The sequence below is a fragment of the Malaya genurostris genome, chromosome 1 (genome assembly GCF_030247185.1).
Source record: "Malaya genurostris strain Urasoe2022 chromosome 1, Malgen_1.1, whole genome shotgun sequence".
NCBI lineage: Eukaryota > Metazoa > Arthropoda > Insecta > Diptera > Culicidae > Malaya > Malaya genurostris.
Window position 1 is genome coordinate 66,299,548 of NC_080570.1, and position 26,181 is coordinate 66,325,728.

The 26,181-nt window shown below is 36.9% G+C and overlaps 1 protein-coding gene across 2 annotated transcripts in view; it reads left to right on the forward strand.

Moving 5' to 3' along the window:
* LOC131440346 (protein roadkill) overlaps window positions 1-26,181 on the forward strand; it is a 54,679-nt gene that overhangs the window by 25,256 nt on the left and 3,242 nt on the right. For both annotated transcript variants that reach the window (XM_058611581.1, XM_058611582.1), the window contains exon 3: window positions 18,063-18,184. In XM_058611581.1, coding sequence (XP_058467564.1) covers window positions 18,063-18,184 — 122 coding nt within the window. The remainder of the gene's footprint in view (window positions 1-18,062; window positions 18,185-26,181) is intronic.

The following is a 26,181-nucleotide window of genomic DNA, read 5'->3' on the forward strand; positions in this document are numbered from 1 at the left end:
ACAACTTTGCTTCCGCCGTTTTCCGATAGGTGGCTGTACCGGCTGAGGCTGGGTAAAATACATAGATGATAATGCCTTTAAAGTGAGTGTGTGCAGTGCCTAACGAATTGTCATTGCCGTTTCAGTGACAGTTGTTCTTGTTTTCGTATTATTCACGCTCAAAAATGTCTGTTTATGTACCCAATTCTCGCCATTTGCGGGAAGTTTTACTTTTCTGTTACAATTCGAAAAAAATGCAACTGAAGCGCATCTAATGCTCTCAGAAACTTGCGGTGATGCTGCTCTGAGTAAAAGAACGTGTCGGGAGTTGTTTCAACGTTTTAAAAATGGTGATTTCGATGTCGAAGACAAACATGATGGTGGAAGAGAAAAAACCTTCAAAGATGAATAACAATTTACTACGAGCTCTTGAAACCGGGTGAAACCATCACAGGAGATCGCTACCGAACGCAACTGATGCACCTTAGTCGCGCGCTAAAAGAAAAGCGGCCACAGTATCAAGAGCGACATGGCAAAGTCATTCTCCAACACGACAATGCTCGCCCTCCTGTCGCAAAAGTTTTCAAAAAGTACCTGGAAACGCTGAAATGGGAAGTCTTACCCCATCCGCCGTATTCCCCAGATGTCGCCCCTTCTGATTTCCACCTATTCCGTTCGATGGCACACGGCCTGTCAGATCAACATTTTCAATCCTTCGAATAGTTGGAAAAATGGATTGCTTCATGGATAGCGTCAAAAAAGGACTCCTTTTTTCGAGCCGGGTTCCGAAAATTTCCGGAAAGATGGGAAAAAGTTGTCGCTAGCGACGGACAATATTTTGAATAATACATCTGTAAGCACTTTTTCGGAATATAGTTTTAAATTTTGAAAAAAAAACGGCTGAAGCAAAGTTGTACACCTAATAATTAAAAAACTGTGTTTAGTTAGCGAATATTCTGGACACAAACCAGTAAAATTTCAATCCAACACGAAATTCTCATTGGCAACTAATTTTGTGATGAAAATTAGAAAACTTGACTCTATCTATCCTTCACCATCACTGCTGAAAGACAGCACAAAGAAAACAAAAATGAAATTGGTTTTATTTACAAATAAACTTGTCAAAAATTCATCAGAAGTGTCAAAGCAAAATAATCCATTAAAAAGCTAAGAAGGATAGTCTTGTTGAAACTGTTTGCGAATTGTTTTGATATTTTTCTCATGTGTTTTCATATATCCATATTATAATTTTTTAACCGATATGTAAAAATACAGTAAACTCTTAGTGTAAAGTGTATTCATTCAGAATTTGTGCGCATTTGATGCGGTTGTGCGTAATAAAGTTTTTATGTGGAACAGTAAAGTGAGTTTCGAAAGACAACCACGACTGCAAAATTTTTTTCGGTAGTAGTATGCCATCTGATGGCTACTAGTCATTAAAGTGTTAACGTTTTTTCGGTGACAGTGTGCCATATTCAACCAGTCATGTTGGTTGAAAACAACACCTCCTTTGGAGCATTTTTTGGTTCCCACAAACAGGTGTTAATCGCTGGGGGCCATATCTGGGGAATATGGTGGGTGCGGCATCAATTTGAAACCCAATTCATGCAATTTCGCCATGGTAACGAGCGACTTGTGACACGTTTTGTTTTGGTGAAAGAGTAACCACTTTTTTTTTCTTCATTTTGAACTCGTTTCTCACCGATTTTGTTCTTGAAATTGACCCAGGATTCGTCCATTGTCACATATCGATGCAAAAAAATGGTTTATTCCGGCTAAACCGTGAGCAAACGCGGTACCCACTTTGACAACAGTTTCTTCATAGACAAATGTTCATGCGAAATAGTGTACACACTTCAGTATGATATCTTTAAGATGTTAGTTATCTAACGCAGTTTTTAGTCAAAAATATTTTGGTGAACGTTTTTAACTGTTTCCGGTGTAATTACTTCATTTGGCTGATTAGAGCGTTCAGCATTTTCAGTGTCAGTGCGAGCACGTTTAAATTTAGTATACGAGGGTTATTTCTTATGCATTTTGTCTAAAATTTAAAACAGTATTATATTTGAACGGAAATGGTTTTATTGCTTTTCAAAATATTCCCCCAGATGATCAATACATACGCTTGAACCAATTTCCATAACATTTTTTCCACTCTTCAGGAGGTACCCACAAAACATAGTTTTTGAACGTTTCGACAGCTTCTTCAGGAGTATTGAATCGCTCTCTACACAGTTTATTCTTCACGGAAGGAAACTAATAAAAGTCGTTAGGGGCCAAATCTGGACTATAACATACGGCGGGTGGTCCACCAATTCGACGTTTTGGGTGCTCAAACAATCGGTTGTTTGAGACAATATGTGAGAGCTTGCATTATCGTAATGAAGAATAATTTTGCGTCTTGCGTTTGTTTTCCTTATTTTACGAAAACTTCTGGCAAACAAATGATGGCATACCAATCACCATTGACGGTCTTACGATCCTTTAAAACAACGGCAGCGATATGGCCGTTTATACCGAACAAAACAAGCCACCATTTTCTTTGAAGTGTTTCGAGCGCAAACAACTTTTGTTGGATTTGGTTCTTCTTGGAACACTCATACAATCGATTGCTGTTTAGTTTCGGGCTCATATGAGTAAATCCATGTTTCGTCACCTGTGTAGATGCTATACACTAAATTTGAAGCACCGCGATTGATTTTTTCAGCATTTCTTTGCACGAGCGATTGTCAAATTATGTGGGATCCAACGTGAACAATTTTTTTTTTCACGACTAAATGTTCATGCAAAATAACATAAAAGCTTTTCACAGTAATGCCCAAGGTTACCTACATTTCACATACGTCACATGGTGATCTTCCATAATCAGATTTTTCACAGCATCGATGTTTTCTGGCAAAACAACCGGTTTTGGACAACCTTCTTTGAACTTATCGGCAAGCGAACTACGACCACGATTGAATTCGTTATACCAGTTTTTTACAGTCGCATAGGAAGGTGCTACACAGCCAAAAGTTGACTAAGTTGATTGAAGCATAATCCCCGACGAAAATCGTAATAAATCATTGCAAGAAAATGTTGACGATTCAAATCCATTTTGTTTTTGCTGAGGTAAAATTTTCAACTATCTGTAAACAAAACAAATAGTGCTCAAATGACAGAATGTTCTGAAGATATTAATGGTTAAAAATGTAGTGTTGTCAAGGCTAAATACATAAGTAACAACCTACGTACCACCGACAAATGGTTGTTTTTGAGGAAGCAAAGTTCTCGTAGTTTTTCAAGCCATTACTGAGCTTGCACTGTGTTAAAAAAGCAATGATGAATCAACACACGAAGTCGAAACTTCTCCATTGTTTTGGGAATATCAACTAGCGTTACTTATGTCACCGTAACTCGTGAGTCAAACATCAGAATGTCATGAAATTTTGACAGGTAACTCGCATTATTTTCTTTTGAAACAATCGGTGTTACGATTTTAGTTAAATGAAATTAGTATTATTGACTTGATTTATTTCCGTCAGGATACAATCATACGCGGTACCGTTAAACGAATTACTCAAAATAAAAATATAGAAATTTATGCCTCTGAAGTAAATCAAAGTGCTATAAAATTACTTCCGGAATCAATCCTTCCCCCTATTTAATCAGATGTAGGGGCAATATTGTACTGATTCGAAGCAAAGTGGAATTTTTATACCCCGTTCTAAGTCAATCATCAATATTTTCGTACCAGATAGAAAAAGCCAATAAACCAACACAGCATAGCTGTGTGCCGTTAGAATAATGTAGGACATTTACAAAAGACAAAACCTTTTTTAATCCATCTAGTGGTATAGTGGTACCTTTTTCATGTTACTTATATTTTCAGTAATATCACTTCACTAGAAGATTTTTTCTTCAAATTTGAATGAAATCAAAATCTTTCTTTGGGTATAAAAAGTTATGTCAAGTTATCCTGCACACTATACAAAATTGAACAAAGCACGCTGTATGCCAGGCGGTGGTATTTTCTTCTTCCGTACCAGCGTACCGTACGAACGTACCGATGCGTACCGGTTTGTATCTTTTTGTATGACAGTTTGAAAGTTTTGACACTAATTTCTGGTATCTGGATGAAATTGCACAGTATCTTTGAAGACAATGAAGGCTTTAATTTGAATCATGAATTGTGAAAATCGGTTTAACGTTACTGAGAAATCGAAGTGAGTTCCGTTGTTGTAGCTTTTCGTCACTATTATAGGTTTTCACAGTGATTGAGATAGGCAAAATAGGAAAATTTATTTAATTATGTATTCAGTATAGCACATTAAGTCACCATTTATTTTTTCGAAACTAGAAGCTTCATAGATTATCATGATCTTATTTTGATGCGGTTGAATACCTCAATTGATTCCTAAAAAATAAGCAATTCTTAATTTCAATAGTTAGTGAACTATTGAATCGAAAACATAACTTTTCTAATTAATTCCGGATTGATTGATGATGATGAGTAAATTTCGCTGCCTTTCACATAGCGTCAAAGTGTTTTTCCGACTTGGGAAACAAATGACCCCACGGTTAAAGTGTGTCAAATATTTCTTTTCTATAGTTTCATAAATTAAAAAATTGTTCTGAAAAATATAAAATCAGAATTCATACAACTGTTCTATGCTCCGTTCATACATACTGGTAGTTCCTTATGGCAAGAATAACATTGAACGGCGTCCTTCTCGAGATGAGCCTCTAAATGCAAACAGTAGCCTCGCGGAAATTTGTCTCATAAGGAGGAAGTAATGTCCCTTGGCAAACTCGCTGTCTCACTGAATTTATGAACCTCGCTATTAGTTTGAAAGCTGCTTTGCATGCGGCGACCCCAGACGAAACTGCGCTATTATGAAAGACCTTGGCGAAATCTATGTCGGCGCACTGAATTTTCGTTGAATTCCTCTGCCCCTCTCTGTTGCTACCGTGGTCTGTGGCTCTATCTGTCTGTCTGTGTTTGTCGGTATGTCTGGCAGCCTTATTCATATATGACTATAATAAAAGGTGCAAGCAAACAGGCTAGCGAAAACGGAAGCAAAGGAGAAATCGGCGATCACGCCGGAGAAAAAAAAACGAAATGAAGTAATTTCCAAACTTTTACAAGTCGATTACAAAATCGAGTAGCGCGCTTCACTGACTGACCTCTCGAGAGCCGGAGTCGGAGGGTCACTTTGTCGCTACTTTCGACAGGTTTCTCTACCGTCAAGCCAGAAAGCCAGTCACCACAAGGATACCTTGCGGTGGTGTAAACTTTTAAGGATTCAGCTGTCGGTTTTCCCTCGAAAAGAAAGTGAAGCACTTACCTAGAGCGGATGCTGCGTATTCTCGCTGTGGGAACTAAATTGGTTATTTGTTAGATTGCAGAATGAGGCAATGTTAATTACGGATGTATTTTTGTTGACCCTTCAAACATACTTAGTTATTTCTAGTTTAATATGGTTTAATTTCGTAGTGAAAGAGTCGACTTTGGAATCTTACCCGGATCGCTCTTTTTATTTATTAGATCAACAAAAGCAAAAGAAGCGAATTCGAAAGGCAGAATCCTAGAATCAGTGAAAAGTTTACTGGAACAGTTTTTTTAAATTCGGCTAGATTTGTGAATTACAATATAAAATATCCAGTTTCATCCACAAGCAACTTATCAAATAAAGTATCATTTTATGTGTTTTTAAGAACTGATATGGTGTCATCTTTTTTTCTGTGGAAGAGAAAATTTGAAAACTGATTTCTCAATTTCTTCGAACCATTTAGCCTTTAAAGGGCTTCGATATTTTGCGTGTGTAATAGTTTATTCCCTTCCGACAAGCAATAATTGGCACGAATCATTCCACTCCCGCGATTTCGATTTCTTCACCTTTCGACACTTTACCTATACCAGACAGATCCAGTTGAGTGGGTGGCAGTTTCGAACTTTCGCGCGGTAGCGGTGGTGTAACACGTGAGAAATGATCCTCCCAAAAAAAATGGCGCCTTGCATAACTCATCTTTTTATTTACCTGGGTATCGGCATGGGGTGAAGAACAGGACAGGAGCAGTAGTAATCTCGCTCCCATCGTGAATGGTTTCGCGCTAATATGCGATCCAAAAAAGGGGTACGGAGGGGTTGGTGCTGGAGCGGGTGATCGCGCGCACGTTCGCTTCAGATGAAAGTGAAATGAAAGTAAGAGTTGCTTCGTTTTCCAAACTCTGCGGGGAAAAGTGTAGGGTTTTTTAATTTAGCTTTTTTGATTATTTCACATTTAAATATATACAATAACAATGAAAAATGTATGCACACGCTCTCTTCACTGTACACCTCCCACTACTCTCAATGGTGATGTGAGCCGTACTACTGTTAGGATCCATCAAGGCCTTCAGACACCGTGAATTCAGAGTGAATGTAAAAATACGACAACAAATAATCCGAGAGTTTCCGAGACGAAAGACCAGAAGATCCCAGGAGAGTGGAGTGGCGTGCGCGGGAGACTGCATCGCGTTCACTACGTAGCGGAGGACGTCAACGCTGGGCGAGAAATGAATGTGTCCAAACGCACACGCCATTTGGGAAAATGAGGAAACGATTGCTGCTGCATCAACTTTCACTTTCACTCTCAGTTTCGTGCGCTTGCTACGACGCGACGGGCGAGGGGAAGGGAACTCTGCAAACCAGCCGTTGTCGTCCGGGTACAACACCTAAACTTTCAACCAGCCGCGCGGCGCGACGCTGCTGCGCTGCAGCCGAAACCGATCCGTCAAAGTGAGCGGCGGTGATCTCTTTTTCGCTCTCTGCAAAGATAGAGAGGGGGGCACCCGCGCGTGATCGCATCGATGACGGCGCAGCGGAACAACCTTTGAAATTGGTGGTCATCAAGTCAGCGCCTCGGCGTTCGGCGTCGTCTTGAAAGCAGATACTACCAGCAGCAACAAAAATTACGGAAGAGAAAACTAACCTTAGCAAATGGTTACGCGAGGCTGGCGAAGGTTCCGGGCGTCTCGGTGATACTCGGTCGGAACGGTTTGCGGAAGTGGTTCGGTTCTGGCTGCGTACCCTTGCGTACGGAAGTTGATCTTCATCGTTTTTTAAGAATCGTTTCCATGCCGTTCAAAACCTTGCAGTGGAAGGACAACCGAGCGCATCGTAACATTGTAATCAATAAAGCTTTGTTTTTTTTAATGGTCTTTTTGAGTAAGATAATTGCTTGGGATCGGCGTCCCAGGTCATAAATTTTTAATAGACTAGCATTTTTTTATTGTGCGGCCATGTGTATGATTATGTTTTTCGTACACGATTTTCTTCAACAACTCTTCACTTCTGAATTTTGGATCCAAGGCGACGGGTAGAGCATGATGGATTTGTCGATGCCTTTCATGCAGACCACCTGGGTTCGATTCCCAACTCAGAAGGTTTTTCTGGCCCGAAGAGGCGAATGACCTTAAGATTGTTAAAACCTCTAAAACTCTGAAACTTGTCTATACTACAATCTTAGAGAAAGGTGAGAATTCATTTTTGTACCGAACGCTTGAATTCACAAAAAACAGACTTCTTTTGATGATTTACCAAACTTTGTACATAACATAAAACTTAGTTTTGTCTTCAATTCACAGGGGAGACCGGGGCTAGTCCGGACGCGGGTTTAAACCAGACAGCTTAAATATCTTCTCAAACAGCAATTATTCTGATCCATCGATTGACTTTGTAAACGCGCTTTCATGTGACAGACAGACGTCAGATAACTGGATGGCGCTGAGTCAATTCAATGTGGCGTCAGTCGTGTTCGTGTCAAAAGTTGTACGGTTTTTACTGAAATTTACTAATTTTTTTGGTACATTACATTGCATCACATTACTGTGCATTGTAATTAAATGTTTGTTTCGTGCTGAATCCAATAATTGTTGATTGTCTTTGATTTTGAGGAAAATAAAATTTTTTATTGCGTCTCGAAAATAAATTGTCTGTGCGAGGCTCAACCGCACATATAATTTTCAAACTAAAACTCTCAACGGATTCTTAAAACATACCTAAACATTTCGAACACGGCTTTATTCATTCATTGTTTTTGCGCACATCAAGTTATCTTAAGATTTGGCGTCCTATTGTATTCGTTCTTCATTTTTGTAAGAAACTTTATAGTCCGTTTTAGCCATATAGGGAGCCTGGTTTAGTCCCGCGATTCCTAAATATTGGATTTTGGGTTGGTCACTTCATGGCGACTTGGTACAAAAACTAATGCATGTTTTTCCATGTCACAAATTAGGAATTTAAATTGAATGCTGAAACTACACAACTGTATAGATAAATTGGGTAAAAACCTGGGTAATGGGTGTTTTTTTTTAAATTTTCAATAAATGTCCGGTTTCGCCCCGTAGGGTACCCGGTTTAGCTCCACAGCTTCTGAAATTTTGTGTTTTGGGTTGGTCCCTTCATCGCGATTTTTTACCGAAACTTATGCATATTTTTCCAAAATCTACATGAAGGTTGAAACTATACTACGATAGAGATAACTCGGATAAAAACCTAGTTGTAATCAGAGCTGCTAAATGTCACTATCAACTAGCAATTTTGCACGACGAAGATTGGAAAGTTTATGTCACTGGACTGCTGCCAACCAGGCTCTACCAATCATCATATATTGAGTGTCTGAGAGCCGATCTGTCATAACTTCTTAAATTCTCCTGATATTATATTCACCAGGACGCTCATTGATTGCCGATGCGATTGATATTATCTTCATTTCTCCTGTCACTGCTTGATAACGACTAAATATTAATCAAGCAGCATAAACATTGAATGAAATTCATGTACACCAATAAACTCCGAAATCCGATGACTTTTTACAAAGAACAATGAACTTTATCAATTTATGTTTATGTTAGTACTCTCATGGAATTTTTTTACTTCAACAGGGAATATGTTAGGAGAATGAGAGAGAGAACAAAATGCGTCACCTGTCTTTGACTGAGTATACTTCTACTTGGTCATTGAACTATCGAGTATCTCATTTGACAGACACTTTGACCGTACCGATTACAGTTGACGATGATTTTAGTCAGTCTGTCAAGGTCATTTGACATGACTGACAATTTGCAGCTCTGGTTGTAATGAATGCTTTTTTCAATTTCCCAAAAGTGTCCGGCTTAGCCCCGATTCCCCCTATGTAAAATTTCTAAAGTTTAATCTTGTTTACGATGTAGCAGAAATAGCTACAAAAATTCTTTGTTTTAGACAAAAAAAAATATACTAAAATGGTATAGCAAAATATAGGCAAAATTGTTATAATACTAGCTATATTCGAAAAGTAAGGGTAATTTGTTTATATTTCAAATTCAACAAGACGTAACACATTTATACGTGCACTACTGGTGGCACGTTTTGGACCTACTGTAATGAGTGAACAAAAGGTTAGAAAGTTATGATGTGATTTAAAATAAAATATGAATAAATGTCCACGACGAAGAGTGGAATGAGAGGGTCGATATGTAAACCGAGGAAATTGTTTTTTTGGTAGACCGAAAACAGTAATATGATCGTTGTTTGACGTTGACGTTTGACCTGGCTGATTGATTTCTTCATCCTGAGTGTTCTAAAGTCTATACAATTGTCAACACGTTTAAAAAAATTACGATTCTGTGGAACAGTGAAGTACATTTGTAGAACTGTTAAATGTATTAATAAAACGTATTTCTCATGACTTTATTGATTTTTTATTGTTTTTATCATCATGAGTCAGAACAAATTGGCTCAAATGGCACGTTCCTCTTGATATTTGGAGATTTGTGCCTTGCCATCATTTTGTTTTTAGCATCATTTTCCCGATATATAAGAGGAAAGCATTGAAGGGAAATGGTAAGGAGGATGGGGAAAATTGACGACAAAAAAAAACACATAAAAGCAGAAGTAAATTCTGCACCCCTGAGGGATGCTGAACAACCTGCTGAGAATCACATTTAGTGGAAGCAGAAGTAAATTCTGAACCTCTACGAGATCCCGAATAGTCTGCTGTAAAATCTATTTAGGTTTGTTACTAAGTGCGTTCTTTCTGATGAACGATGCACAGTTTATAAAACCTCCACCCCCGAGAGGATAGAGAGATTTTACAAAAGCAACACCATTCTGCACTCCCGGAAGAATGCAGAACGATTCGCAGTATGTACGAGCAGAAGTAAATTCGGTGTTCCATAAAGAATGCCAAACAATCTGCTAAACCCTATTAAAAGTGAATACAGAAAGGATTCATTCACTCCAGGAAAAACGATGAACCCTTCTGACTATAGCTCCTTACCACATTGGGTGAGAAACGAGAGAATATCCTTTAATTTTAGCTCCGCATACACAGACTCAACCATGTATGGAGAACCAAAAACCCGGATACCAAAGAAGACAATTTTCATAGAAAAAATTTTCATTTTTAGAGAACATTATAGCAATCATTTAGGAATTAACAATCGGAAGACATCATAGCAATGTTTGTTTGAATATTGTGACAAGAAAACGCGGGGTTTTCTTCAAAATTCGAAAAGTTGGTTTTAATTTGTATCTTTCTCTATGGAAAAGATATACAATTGCGGAGAAAACCTTAAATGTTATATAACTTTCGAGTAAGCAGAAAAATGTCTGTGTCTGAATTGTTTGTATGAGTTGTGTGTGGCACTTTTCTGAGATTTTCTTGCCGGAGAAAGCTGAACCAATTTCCTCAAAATTTCTATTGGGTCATTGGTCTAATTTCGAGAGCAAATAGCAGACATTTTCGAAAATTTGTGTTATTTTGAAATAGCAAGAACGGCATTATCACATTCATAGGTGGAAATAAGTTTATTTTATGCCACGTGTTGTTCATTGAAAATAGTATCAAATCAGCCGCATATCAGACTCATTCTGTATTAATAATTTTGAAATATTCGTGTTTGATTGCCCATATTACGTACACCAGTACCAAGGTTAAGTGTTTGTAGCTCAAAACAAACACAAATTTTCATTATAAAACTGGAATCAACTTTTTTTCAAAGTATCGATTCTCCATGAGACGTGTACGATCGAATATTCCATCCTTTATTAGCTGAATAATTTCTGACTGGATCCACAATATATGACCGAGCATGGTCATGGTCATTACGTCTCATAGTCTGGCCTTTCTAAAATACTATTATCGATAGAATAGTCCAATGGATGGTATAATCAATCAGAAGACATTCGTACACCGGGTTGCATAACTTTTACCTTCTACCAGAGGAGTCGGACTTAGACATCTGAACAATGCGAATCGCCCGAGTCTCTGGTATGTCGGAAAGTAGTGATAAAGGTCTTTCACCATTTACTATCCGAACCGGCAAAAGAATAATGCCTATGCCCGACTCATCTGGTAGAAGGTAAAAGATAAGTTACTAGAAGATTTCTGCTTGCTTAAATGACCCTCTGTCACGTCTCACCCTTCCGTTCTATATATTCACATTCTTGCTCTCCCTTGAGTACTATCATTCTATAATTTTCTTTTTTTGTTTCTACAGAAATGGTCACTGGTTAGGTGAATATTGCATAAAAGGAAACTTTACGATATATGTACTTTTATCTGTAAAAGGTATAATTTTGAATTATTGTTTAGACAATATGTGTAATTTGAAAAAGCCTCAATATTTACGTGTAGTAGTCTACAATGTTACTTCATAAATCTAGCATTATAACTTTGAACTTTATAAAATTCTACTGTAAACCACTATAAAATCATATTCCAACTAGATATGTTGGATTTTTTTAAATTATTAAATATTTTCAAACCAAACCATTTTCATTGATTCAAAATATTCGAAAATGACTCTGCGCTTGCAAATTATGAGAAAGAGATGTCCAGTCAATGACATAAGCGGAACAGTAGTTTCAAAATTGTGTTCTTTTTTTTCATTTACCCTTTCCGTCATTTGCGGATTTCAGTGAAAATTCCATAGTATGCTGTGTTGGTATTCAACCGAAGCTTTGAGAAACGAAAATGATAGAAAAAGGTTTCCCAATGACTTTTACTTGCTCGAATCTGTAGTAGTTTTGGTTTCCAAAGAGGTTCTGGGGTGTAGTTACATCGATTTATCATATTTCAGTCACTTTTTATATCCAAACGCCACAGATTTTCATTATATCGATGAAAGAATGAGAACTGAAATTCTGCTGATTCTCACTGCAGACGTTAATAACATTGATACTCTCTTCGATTGTTTTGGATGCGATCATTTACGAATGAGACAGTAAAAAACGAATATGAGGCCGTTGGATTGGATTCTGCCATTGAAAATGTGTGACAATTTTAAGATCTGCTTGTTAATTGATTACTCGATTAATTATTCGATTACATTTTTTTATTGTTTGAGTTGTTCCTTTAACTTTATAATCGAATTTTAGTTTCAAACTAATCAATTGAATCAGTCGATTATTTGAGTTACTAATCGATTACTCGATTAATCGAACGACATTCTGACAGCCCTAATTCCAGCCTACTGGACATCGTTCATGAAGCAAAATGAAGGAACAACATCAACATAACCCGATTTAAATCAATTTAAAAAATTCAAGCAAATTTAGAAATCAGTTTTCTATAATGAATAATCACTAAATTTCAGAATATTTTTGATTAATATGCATGTGTTATGTCATTTTTTTGAAATGTTAAAAATACCCCTGTTAGTCCAAAGCAAAATGACATATTTTTACAGTTGATTTAATGCATGATTTATATATCCAGTCCACACATTCCATACAGTTGAAAATATTTTTGTGGTTTTACATGTAATAAGATGTGCATTATCAATAGTATTGAAATGTCTCTTAGACCATCTCGACATAAAATTCCCGGAATCGATTTTTTAAGGTCAGATGTCATAAAAAACATCGGTTTTCATCCAAAAAAAAGTAAAAATGTGTGATTTGAAAATTTTATAGCTTGAAATTCAATGTAAAAAAATGGTAACCGAGCCGACTTGAACCAAGAATAATTAGTTCGCATAGAACGTCCGTTAGTCGGTAGAGCCACAGAAGCATTTAAATGATACATATGACTTCATGCCGTTTGTACTTCCTAACCAAGTGTAAATTGCTGAATTTTGCTGAATTTGACATCGAAATAGATACATAACCAAATTTTTCGTTTTACAAGATCTAGTATCCCATCAGGTACTTGGAATAATGCACAATGACATTGAATGTGTGGTTGAAACAATAATAATTAATCGCCTTCAAATAAATGCGACTTTCGAAAAAGTATACACGTTTTGTAAAAACATAATTTTAAATAAACGGAGTTGTTACGTTAAAGAATTGTGCAGGCGTTTCGAACTAGTTCCTCCTTTTAGTATTTTCATTTTGCTGTCAATATATGTTATGGTAGAACAGTAAATTGTCCTAATTTCACTCAACCAAAGAAGTAATAATTCCTGTTAGCCCATAGTAAATATGCCATCAATTTACTTTAATGTTATCGATTTTGCTAAGAGTTAAGCTGTCATCCAGTGAGCTCACACAGACACATACACACGCACAATTACTCTGAATGGAAATTGGCACCAATGTTTTGAAAAGGATTTGTATACCAAAAAAAGTGTTTGCTGTTTGCTAGTACCACTACATGGAATGAGTAGTCACGGGCCTAACAAAGAAAATGTCAATTTTTTATCGTGAAATTTTTTTTAAATCTTCAGTTAATCTCCATCCAGAGCGACACACTTGACCCATCGATTCTCCAACATTTTGATGCCCTTTGAAAAATTAAAAAATAGATTTGTCAATGCCTTCAAAATAGGCTTCTGTTTCCGCAATGATCTCAGCATTTGACGAAAGTTTCTTTTCCTGGAGAAACCTTTTCATGTTTGGAAATAGCTAATAGTCGATGGGGGCCAGGTCTGGAGAATACGGGGGATGGTGGACCAATCCGTACCGCAAATCATTCAATTTTACCGTTGCTTTTATGCATGAAACAAGAACTCGTCTGACACGATCAACTGTTTTTCAAACACGAGTGGATAGATTGTCATGACATTTGGTATTTGGCGATCTAGAGACGTTTTTTTTTATCAAAAATATACACTCGAAACTATTCACATTTTTCCATGTAGTAATTTTATTGTTTGCGAGCTGAAATGCAATTAATAAGCAAACGATACGGCCCTAATCTTGCAAAGTTGTTACTTCATGCAAAAAGCTTTAAGAAATAAGAGCTTTTTAACACAATTTGAAATAAATTGTATTACTTACTAGGAGTGGCATTGATTACAGATTTCTCAAACCAGTCAGTCATTGCTTATAGTCCATAAATTGTTGATTAATTATAATTAATCCTAAAGGTTCTTTTCATTTTCTTTTTTTATCTGTAGCCAACGAAAAAACAGACTTGAAATAGACTGATGAACAAAAAAGCAGTAATGAAAATTTGCGACTCGCTACCTTTTTCCACCCGGAAACATATATTTGTCAATTAAACTAATCCAACGGTAAAACAGAACTCAGGAAACCACTTAATTGAACGGTACCTCCGCACATATTCAAATTTGTACGGCCGCCTTGAAATGTATACTGATATGTGAGATTTTTATGATGTGTCTTTTTTTTTTTTTTTTTATTCAATAATATATTATAATATTAAGGCACACTGGATGTGTCTTTTTGTCGCTTCATCAAATTACTGAATACTTTTGAACAGTCTAGCATCTGTAAAGTATACCTTCCACTATGCAACCACTATCAAAAACTGAATGCCAAGTTGCATATACCATTTCACTCAGTTCTTAGAGATCGCAGAATGTCTGTGTGACAAAAAGTGCACTTTCTAAATCGATTTTTACAAACTTGGGTTCAAATGAAAGGCACTATCACACCTTCGATTTTTTTTTGAAATTTATTAGAATCTAACTAACTGTAAATTCAAAAGGTTTGCTTTTATTTATTTATTTTTTATGTGAAGATGGGCTACTTGCTCAAGAATAGTATATAAATTCAGTTTTTGCAATGACTGAGCGGAAATATATATTGAAGAAGCCAAGTGAAAGAAAAACTAACAGAAAAGATGAATTTTTGGAAAAAAGATACGCTCAGAGACAGGACTCGAACCTGCGTTCTTATGCATTCCGTGCATACGCGCTACCATTTCGCCACTCTGATCTTGTTTTAGTCACTCTAAAACGCGAAACAGACATAGTAGCAACGTACATCGAACATGGTCTACATACATCCTGGCCGTCACCCGACCGATACCTTACATCCAAACATCTTCTCTGTCCATCAAACAGTATATAAATTGCTTTAGTTCACATGTCTTGTAAAATATTGACTGGACAACACGAACTCCCGATTTTGGATGTACGGTAGAACTCACTTCGTTTTCTCAGAAATAGCACAACGATTTTCACAAACCTTAGGCCCAAATAAAATGTTGCGCTTCAAAGCAGCTATTGAATTCCATCAGGATACGACTACCGGTTGCGGAGCTACAAGGTGAAGTGTGCTTGAATTTTAACCCGTCATTTAAATCACTCCACTAGTTGTAACAAATTAGTATTTTTTTTATTTTGCATTTTTCACTAAATGCTGTGAAAAATTGGTTCTGAATTAGGGAAACAATCGTTATTGAAGGTTGTCATACATGAAGCTTCTAGGAATATTATTCTACCGTTAAGATATATAAATATTTATTAAAAATATGCGTTTTACCCCCTCTCATTAAATTATTTTTTTCTGAGCAAATACTTTTTCTCCCTTTATAATTTTTTGGTTGTTTCTCCGAAGATTTTACGTATAATAAGTAAGAGTTCAAATTGTTTTCTTATTGTTACTAATTTTTGTAGTAAAGATTTTGACTAATTGTTGCCTAACAAGTTTCGACAAGATAGTGTTTGCTTCCGCAGCTTAGTGAATTTTTTCTAGGTAAAATTGTGACTGCTCAACCCAAACTTTCTGGAAAACGTTTATGTTTTGTTGACTTTGTAGTTCATCGTAGTCCGAAATGCGAACGGTGAGTAAGACATTGCGATGTCAGCGGCCCGTTCAAGGCTTCATCCTTCCAGTTGGTCGTACGACCATTGGGCATTTGGTGCACATACTGATGCGATCGGTTCGGTCCATTTTTTTTGCAGTTTCTTTGTTTATTGATTTTCGAAATCGAAAGTGAAGTGAGCGTTATGAATCGGTTCCAGCCTGCCGCCTATGCCCTCTGCGATACGACTAAGTTGTCGCTTTTAACCTTCTGCGGCAGCGGTGATTGTCTCCGATCGTAACGAGCGCGTAGTCTTGCCGTCGATTGTCGTCTAGAGTACCAAGAGTAGCGGAACTGATTGAAGGATAAGACTTTGTACTTTCGGTCTGTTTTTTTTTTGTACAGTTCCCTATCGCTGGTTTGAATGTATTGTGCAGTCTTGCTTATTACTAGTCAAAACTGTTTTCGAAGTTCCCGTGAACCTCCCGGACCTGTGTGAGGTGTCCTTCGTCGTGCGAGCCAATTATACCGAAAATACCTTTCTCTTCGGCACACTCTCGCTTACCAGTAGGATAACCGCCACTTGCCAGTGCCTCCACCCTTTCGCCAGTGTTCATAAAAACAACAACAAACGGCACGTCCATCCGGCGGCGGCGGCGGTGGTAACCTTCTCCATTTCTCCGCTTACATAATATCACTTTCAAGACCCTGATGAGACGCTGGGATATCGCGGAGATTGCAGCACCTATGGGTCTTTCATCGTACAGTTTCTTTCTTGGTAAACGCCTTTCTTTTTCACCGTACTTTTACCGACATACACACACTTACTCTTTCTCTCTCTCGCTGTGTTTCTTTCTCTCTTTCTCTCTCGCTCACTTGTTCACCCACCCGCCTGCTGGCATTTGTGGGGCTGCTTGTTCGACTGGGCCGCCCGAGCCTCTCACTCTCCAATTTTCTTTCTCCGCGCACAGAGGCTCAAACTGGCGTGTTGTATTCGCGCGTCGATCGTTTCGGGCTTGTGCGTTTCGTTGCACTACTGGAGGTGTCAGTGTTGTACCGTGCGTGCGCCGTGCATCCGAGTTTAGTTCCGAACGAATCCAGTTTAAGTAACGTGAAGTGTATTGACGGAGTGTCGTTTGTTTGCTTGTTTGTTGGATTGATTGCTTGATTGATTGATTGTTCTAGCTAACCAATAAGCTCTAGACCAAGTGTGATATCCGTTAAAAGAAATACCATAAAGTGCAAGTTACCAAACCACAGCTGGCCGAAGTGAAACAGGCGATTACATAAGTGAGGCCAAGCTGTTGTGCCAAAGTGAAACCTCCTTCTGTCGAGTGTTACGACGATGGAAGAAAAATGCCTAGAGACAGCATCGACGACCACTCCGGTGGCCACCGTTCCGCCAAGGTGTCCCATTACACCCACCACCATCCGTTCGACGACGACCATTCCTACGACACCGAGTGATCCTGTGGTGGAAGATACCGCTTCCGAGCCTCCGAACGATTCCGGCGGATGTTTCTGCAGTTGCTCGGGAGGAAGTGACTCAGAACTGGCCACATCAACGACCCGAACCGCTACCGACGATGACCTCGAGGAGAGAAAATATATTTTCAAAATGAAACTGAATTACTATAATATCTATCTGGTTACGACCAGCTATCGAAAGGAAAGGCGATTTTCTCTTTTTTGCTTCTTTTACATAACCATGTGCGCGCTACGGTTGCTCCATGGCGCGCGCGCTTTCTGTCTGTTGTGTCTGCGACTTCGCGTTGCGCCTCGTGGATGAAGCCGTCGCACGCGCGCCCACCTCCTCTCCGCACCTTTCCAGTCATCATCCATCATGCTTTATTGTTACTTAAGAGCCTGGGAGAAAACCAAAGCCAGGCGAAGGTGAAAGAAAAGAAACGTGCCTTCCACAGCTCTTTTTTTTCTTTCATCTTCTGTGTTTCACTTCCACCGTTTCTTTTTACTCGATATTTAATATTTACATTTAATCCGAGTACAACACCTTCCTCTCGAGTCCAATTATGAAAAGCTATCGATTTATGTTCTGTTGGAAAAGTTAAACGATCCGTCGTAACGGTTTGCTGCATTCATCGCTGACGATTTCCCTCTTGTTTCGTTTTATTCTTGCAGGTCAAAGTCGTAAAATTCAGTTATATGTGGACCATCAACAATTTCAGCTTCTGCCGGGAAGAGATGGGCGAAGTGTTGAAATCCTCCACATTCTCCGCAGGTGCTAACGACAAACTCAAATGGTAAGTGATGCTCTAAATTTTGTTTCCTTTCTTTCTTTTTTTTCTTTCTACGTGGGAAATGTATTTTCGGACGTTTTGCTACATAGTTACAGAAAAAAATTCGCGTTTCTATTGACTGTGAATTTCTTCTGCATTTTTTACTTTCACCGAAAATAATGGAAATGTCCGTTCTTGGTGAGCGCTAAATTTGCACATTGGATCCGTTCGAAACTACTGAATTGATAACGAAAGTACAGGAATCGATCGATAGACGTACACAGAGAACATGAAAGTATCCATTGAATGGCAACTTTTTACTCAATTCTGATTTGTTTAAAATCTTTTTTTTTTTGTTTCATTTGCCCTTGCCATTGTTGTCAAAACATAAAACTATCCAACAGCGAGAGGTTCGTTCAATAAGTAAAAAAACTGAAATTAAATAAATCACATTCAAGCTACAAACGAACTCAACTGTTAAGTAAATATAACTTACTATGGATTAGAAATGGCTTTCTTTCCAGTCTTTATTTGCTCGAGCTTTATAGAAATTACTCCGATCCACTTTAACTAGAATTGGGTTATGGAATGGAGCCCCGAAATTGGATGAAAATTAGTCAAAATTGATTAATTTGCTGGTACCATGTAAAATTCAGAGTCACACACTACTGAGTGTTTGAGTACTTATTTACTCATTTTGAATGAGTTGTTACAATCAGTTACCATCAATGATCATGAGTAACTTCTAATCTCAATTGGGGTAATTTTTTAGTACATGATGCAAACCTTGAGTAACTAAGATGTTGCTCTTTTTCAGTACTGCTCCACTTTCTGAATACGTGTAGGATCTTACTCTGTTTCGAATAACTTTTTCTACGCGTGTAGAGTCTGGCTGCCAAATGTTTTACTAAATGAAATATATACAGATAAGATATTCCAAAATTTGCCAACATTTCATCATTTGACAATAATAATTATATCGTTTCTCTTTCCCCGATTTTAACCTTATAGGTCACTCGTCGTGGGGCGATTTCAAAATTATTTGATATTAAATAAACTAGGGTTATTGTACCAATAGTCACCTCACCCGATAGACAACTGCGTGTAAAAATCAATAACGTTGCGTCGTTCGAATTCTCGAATAAATCAGGTGTTCCGCAAGGTAGCAACTTGGGACCCTTGCTATTTGTAGTATTTTTCAACGATGTTGAATTACTCTTGGGACCTGGTTGTAAATTAATCTACGCAGATGATTTGAAACTGTATCTCGCCGTTCGTAGTGTTGAGGATTGCCAACGACTGTAAGATTTGCTTACAAGGTTCGAAAATTGGTGCAGGGAAAATAAACTCATTATCAATGTAACCAAATGCCAAGTGATCACATTTCATCGGATTCTACGTCCCATTATATTCGACTATAGCATTGATGGAACAATTTTATCTAGAGTGACTCAGGTGTGTGATCTTGGTGTACAACTGGATGCCAAATTGACGTTCGATGTCCAACGGTCGCTAGTTATTTCGAAAGCTTCCCGTCAGCTGGGATTCATCTCTAAAATTACCAAAGACTTCAAAGATCCGCTTTGATTGAAGGCTTTATATTGCTCACTTGTCCGCCCGATTCTGGAAAATGCTTCAGTAATCTGGTGTTCGTATCAAATATCGTGGAGCCTTAGAATTGAACGTGTTCAGAAACGCTTTGTTCGCATGGCATTACGACATTTGCCTTGGAGAGATCCTGTAAACTTGCCACCATACCCGGACAGATGCCAATTATTGGGAATCGAAACTTTACAGCGCCGAAGAAAAATTCAGCCAGCATTGACCATTGCAAAATGAATAAACGGGGAGATCGATGCTCCAGAATTGCGTAGCAAAATTAGTTTTCGAGTACCAAGCAGGTCATTGCGATATACGACTCTACTGCAAAACGGATTCCACAGGACTTTATTTAGAAGTAACGAACCTATAACTGCGTGCACACGAGCTTTTACTTCTGTTGAAACAATTTTTGAGTTCGATGAGCCTTCCCGTCGCTTCGCTGAAAGAATGAAACGAACTATATTATAAGGGCTGTTTTTTTCCATGTGTTAATATTATTTCACTTGACGCATTGTAATTGCTTTTTGTTTTGTGTTTGTTGTTAAAAAGATAGTGGTTTTTGCGCCTGTCTGAGAATGGCATGAAATTTGTTCAACTCATATAGGCTTTTTCCCACTCTGTCGGTTCATTTAGACATATGTCCGATAAACCCAATAAGAAATAAATAAATTAATAAAGTCACCATGATATTTAACCGATTACTCGACTTTCAATCAATGAATTGTGATAAAATAGAATACAATGTCTTAGCTTCGGCTCTAATAAAGGCGGGTGGGTAATGTAACACTTCCGAATATAGAAAATAGACCGTATTAGTAGATTGTGTGAATTTAGCAACTTTGATCACTTCGCTTCCAGAATTGAGCGACCACCCTTGGTTGCTACTCCGTTACTGATTAGGATTAGCTGAAACTGTACAGTACCTGGAACTGGTAAATCATCCTTCAATGTACATATTATGGTAACCGCAGAATTCATTAATAAGTATCGGCGCCGGCCAGGCCCAAACGTAGATCGTCTAAAGAATGGGAAGGGATGTTAGTCCAACACTTGTTGTTACTACGCGTGCGACCTAGAATGTTCTGGTTTCAAGAAGCTCGGATGTACCACTAAACTCACTGGCTTCCCGAGTGCACGTTTCTACAATATCCGACACTGAAGTCCTGGGAAGTCTTGATTCACAGTTCTTACTTTTGAAATCACTAAATTTCAAAAATTTCGAAACTAATGATCAATTAGGCGAATTTAACTAATTTCGGCTACATAGATTTCCGAATTCTGTTTCCGAAAGTATCGAGACTAGAGAAGCTAAAAGAAGGCAAAAACGAATTCAATAAACAAAAATTTAAATTAAAATAAACTTATGGTTCCATACAAAATTTGTGAATTTTATCCGATTTAGACTTCCAATTTTGAAATTACAAGGTGATGAGTTTTTAAAATTCAAACCGTCATAGAAGCGATACCAAAAAATCTTCAAAGTTTGGCTCAAAACTGTTTCAATTTTTTCGTCATACTTATTCATGGACATACGATCTTTTTTGGGTTATGCTGGTCTCTTATTACCATTTCTAGAAGTACCATAAATATTGACAAAACAACAAAAGAGGAACTCATATCTACATCTCATGGAATTTAGATTTAAGGGAATAATTTAAGGGTTTTATACAATTACTATCCTCGATTCGTCGATTGGTCATGAAAATTATTTCATGAAATCTAAAAACATCGAGGAATAATTACGCAAAAAACACATGCGGATTGATTTAAAAAAAAGGTATCATCTAACTGTTAGGTGGATAGTGACATATTCCAAATTTTTTTATAAAATTATTTTAAACCATCAAACAAAGGTTTCACGCACGACTTGATTGTTTATTATTTCCGCTTAGTTATTTTAATTATTTATTAAAATTATTAATTGGTCATATTGGTTGATCTGGGCAGCCGGCGACCGAGAAAAAAATAATTTATCAAATTTATTATTTAAGTTTTTTTACTATTTATTCAATACTCTGATATATGTTATCTCTGTTATTAACTTTGTAATATTAACGAAGTTGCGCAATAGTTGGTTTATATAATTCAATTTGTAATCTTGAAAGACAAGCAATAACATGGAAGAAGAAAACATACCCACTTTTCTCCCAAGCTAGCCGAAAATGAAGAGAAAATTTAAAAAAATAGAGTAATCAGAAATGAAACGTTAAAAATATCTGATAACTGAAAGGAAAAAGAAATTCCTGCAATTGTTGCCTTTTACGACATGGAAGCAGGAACCTAGTGGATCTATTGTTGGTTCATTTTTTTTTTCACCGGATTCCACACGACATCTGGACTGGTACTGTCCGGAGAAAGCTAATAGGTACTATCAATCTCCTAGTGGACCCCAGCCCCTGGTGCATCTAGACTATTTTTTTTTATTTTAATAACTATCTGTTGGAATATGAGTTAAAATTAAATTATTAAGTTTTAAATTGGGTAGTCAGCCACAAGTGGTGACTTTTCAGCCTTATTATATACATGATTTGGTTTCCGCAATTCTGAGATTTTTGTGTAGGGAAAATTCTAAACCTACTTGTATTGTGTAATGGGGAAAAGGAACTTATATACTAACCTACTAACTAATACAGAGAGCGAATCTATTCAATTGAAGATTGCATCGATTTTTGTCGGAATTCGCTTATAATATTATGTGACATTACATCTAATGGTTCTATATTTGTGAGTCTGTGTAACTCATTTGTACTAATCCAGGGAGGACGCTTCAAAATCATTTAAAGAATTTTATTCTGAATCCTTTGAAGCGTTTTCTTCCTGGTGGAACAACAACTTGACCAAATTGGTACTGCATAAAGCATGGCTGGTCTGAAAATTTGTTTATAAATTAACTATTTGTTTTTTAGACAGAGCTTAGAATTTCTGTTTATAAGAGGATATAATATATTTATTACACTTTGCCTGGATTCCTTCAATGTGATCCTTGAAAGTGAGTTTTTTGTCATACGTTAAACCTAAGTATTTAGCTTGATCAGACCATGTCAATTCCTAACCATTCAATTTGAGAATGTGATTATTGTTTGGTTTAAGAAAAGAAGCTCTTGGCTTATGAGGAAAGATAATTAATTGTGTTTTTGCTGCATTTGGTTTAATATTCCATTTTAACAGATAACATTTATACTAATTTAATAACGACAAACATATTCTAAAATTAAATAACAAGAAACAACTAAGACTTAGATAGTAGAGGTAAACTTCACATAATCCTTTGGGAATACTTTAAAGGGCGGGTAGGGTCTAACACTTTTGCAAAATCATTTATTATTTTCTTCGTATTTTCTTATAGTAAAACATTTCAAGAATATTCTGTGAAATTTTCATGCCCCTAGGAACAAAACTCAGCAAGTTATGAGCCTTTATCTTCGTTTATCTCATATTGCGAAGAAATAAGAACTCGGTGCATAGACCCCAAACCTTCTGCTTCGATTGACTTAAAAACTTGACACAACATTCTTGAAATGTTTTATTAAAACAAATTAAAAAAGGAAATATATGCTTTTTTGAAGGAAAATATTAGACCCTACGGGCTCCCTTGTGTAGTAAATTGTTTCCTTTGATTTTATAGACAAAAAACTTTAAATGCGTTTTTCTCGAAAGCAGGTCCATGTTTCGTGTCCATCGTCATTCAAAAACTACTGCACCAAGTTTGTTCCAATTTTGCATACACTTTCTACATATAAATAACCAGACCCCAACGTTGAGTCATTGAACTGAATTCCACCACTAAATTCGAAATCTGGAACAGGTTCAGAACTTAGTTGCAAAATTCAGGTTCGGATTCCAGATCAAGTAATCAGATCATAAATTTAGTTCTAAAATTATGGAGCTGCACTCACTTTCAGAATCGACGCTCCGAAATTTGTTCTAGAATCGTGAAGAATTTCGAACCGTAATAAAGGAACTGAATTCAGTTCCAAAATATAACTCAATTCATTAAATCCATTTTCGGAATTTAGTTCTAGCATGCAAGTACTGAATTCTAGAAATGAATACTGAAACTGAATCTAGAAATTAAATTCTGAAACTGATTTCAGGAATTATTTTTAGTTAAGAAGTCAATTCTGAAAATCAGGTTCAAAGTTCAGATCTAACATTCAATTCCAGAGTTTAGATCGAAAATTCATATTCTAAATTCAGAGGTTAAAATCCTAAATTAGAATCCAGGATTTGACGCCCGAACTTGAATTAAAGAAATAAAATCAGATCCAAAATCTAACCAAGAAACCAGTTCCTGAATTAGGAATTAGGATTCAGTCTCAGAGTTAAATACTGAAACTGAAGTCTGAAACAAAATTCTTAACCTGAAATTAAGTTCAGAATTCAGTTCTAGAATTCAATTCAAGATTCAGTTCCCTGCTGCTGGTTGAAGGCGACTGCTCGCCACGACGTCCGAAATTCGAATGAAAGCATGACCTAATGTTAGAGGTTTTATACCACGCAGAAGGCTTGTTGTTACTGATGTTGGTGGAAGATCCTCACCACGACGTCCAGTTCCGTCTAAGGCACCAGAAGAACAATTGCGTACCCGAGCCAAATGTAATGAGTTTTCCTCATTGTTTCGAAAAGTTTGAGAAAACTTACTTTCTGAGATATTTATGATTATGTCACCCTGTTGAAATTGCTGATCATATTTCTGATGGCATGTAAAAAGAATTATGTTGTTACGTTTAGTACAACTTGAGATATACACGATTAAGTTCTACCCATTCTTCTACAGGGCGAATTTTGAAGAGACGCGAGAACTCAATGAGAAGTATTTTCATCTTACCCTTGAAGTAAATCTAAGAAACAGAGGCAGCAGATCTCACTCTACCTAATAGTTTTCGTATATGAGATGACTACTGACAATATAGTATGAAGGCTAATCAGAACAGCTATCCAAAAATATGATGATTACTCACACACAGTTAGAAGGAAATCTGTCAAATTCCATTGAATCAACCTTTAACTAAAGGTATGCATGATACATAACCGAATTTTACAATTTGATTAAAACATGACATGAATTTAAATGAAATAAACAAAAGTAATAATGGAGAAGATAGAGGCCGGACCATTATATAGCAAAGTAGTACCTATCGACTAAGCCACAGAAACACATATTTTTAGTAGATAGATTAAATATATAAATGACCGTTACACTAGCCAACCGTAAAAAGCAGTGAAAATTACGTGAGGTACATGTAAAACTCATTTAGTTATGATATAAAACAGAGATTGTGATCTGAAAAATTCCTTTATATTTGTTTTGAAATTAATGTTACATGGAAAAAATTATTGGGAATACACTCAAATTCAATTATTAGTAAATAATTGGAAACGTGTATTAAATTGAATGGAAAAATATGTTTCAAAATGATTCCCGTATCTACTGTATGAGTTAGTATAAAAATGTGTGATTCTGAGGCTGATTCTGAGGCTCAGTCGATTATCGGACGTTCTTTGTGATCCAATGATTCTCGGTTCAAGTCGCCACAGTAGCCATAGAATGTTGAAATCCGACGATATTCTTACTATTCTGTTCTTGCTCGTAAATTTGCGTAAACTATGACGCTTCATTTTGGTGCACTTTATAAGCGAAGTAAAATCACACGTTTTTTCGAACTGTCAACCATTTTGTAGCATTTCTGTAATTGAAGAGACTGGAATCGCTGAAGTGATTTGTTGAACACTAGCAGGTCCTACAAACTGTAGTTTTCAGATCGTTATTGAAGATTTCGTTGTTACTTTTCGTCTTTGCTTTATTGGAGATTTGTTCCGGAACCGGAATCTTCATCCGAACAAAATTCAATAAGAACTTATGTAATCATAACCTTGCAACTTTGTGAAAATCAGAGCACCAATCTCTGAGAAATTGATTTGAGTTCATTTTCAATTTGACCATCGCTTCCGAAACTGGGAACCGGTTCCATCGAAGTAAATTTGTTTGGGCATCAACTAAAAAAACTTACCAATAGGAATAGTTTTGAGACTATCAGAGCTATTAAAATCTCGTAACTTTTCTAGCGTTGTCATTCATACGACGGTTTGGAATTTTTAACAATCATCATCTTGAAATTCCCGACCCGGAAGAAGTTCTAGATAAAATTCAATATCAGCTATTGAGATCATAACACTCCAATATACTTTTGTAAATCTTAGAGAAATCTATATGAATTTCGTCTTGGAGTTTTGGACTATCACTTCCGGAACTGAATACAGAAGAGTCCGTATAGTCTGAGCGCATACATCTGATAAACATCTTGCAAGACCTGCAAACTAGAAGACTTTAACTACTTAGTTTCAAAAAGATAATTCCCTTTTACATCATCAATTATATTTACACCTCGTGATATAGGATCACGATACTTTCCAGTTGA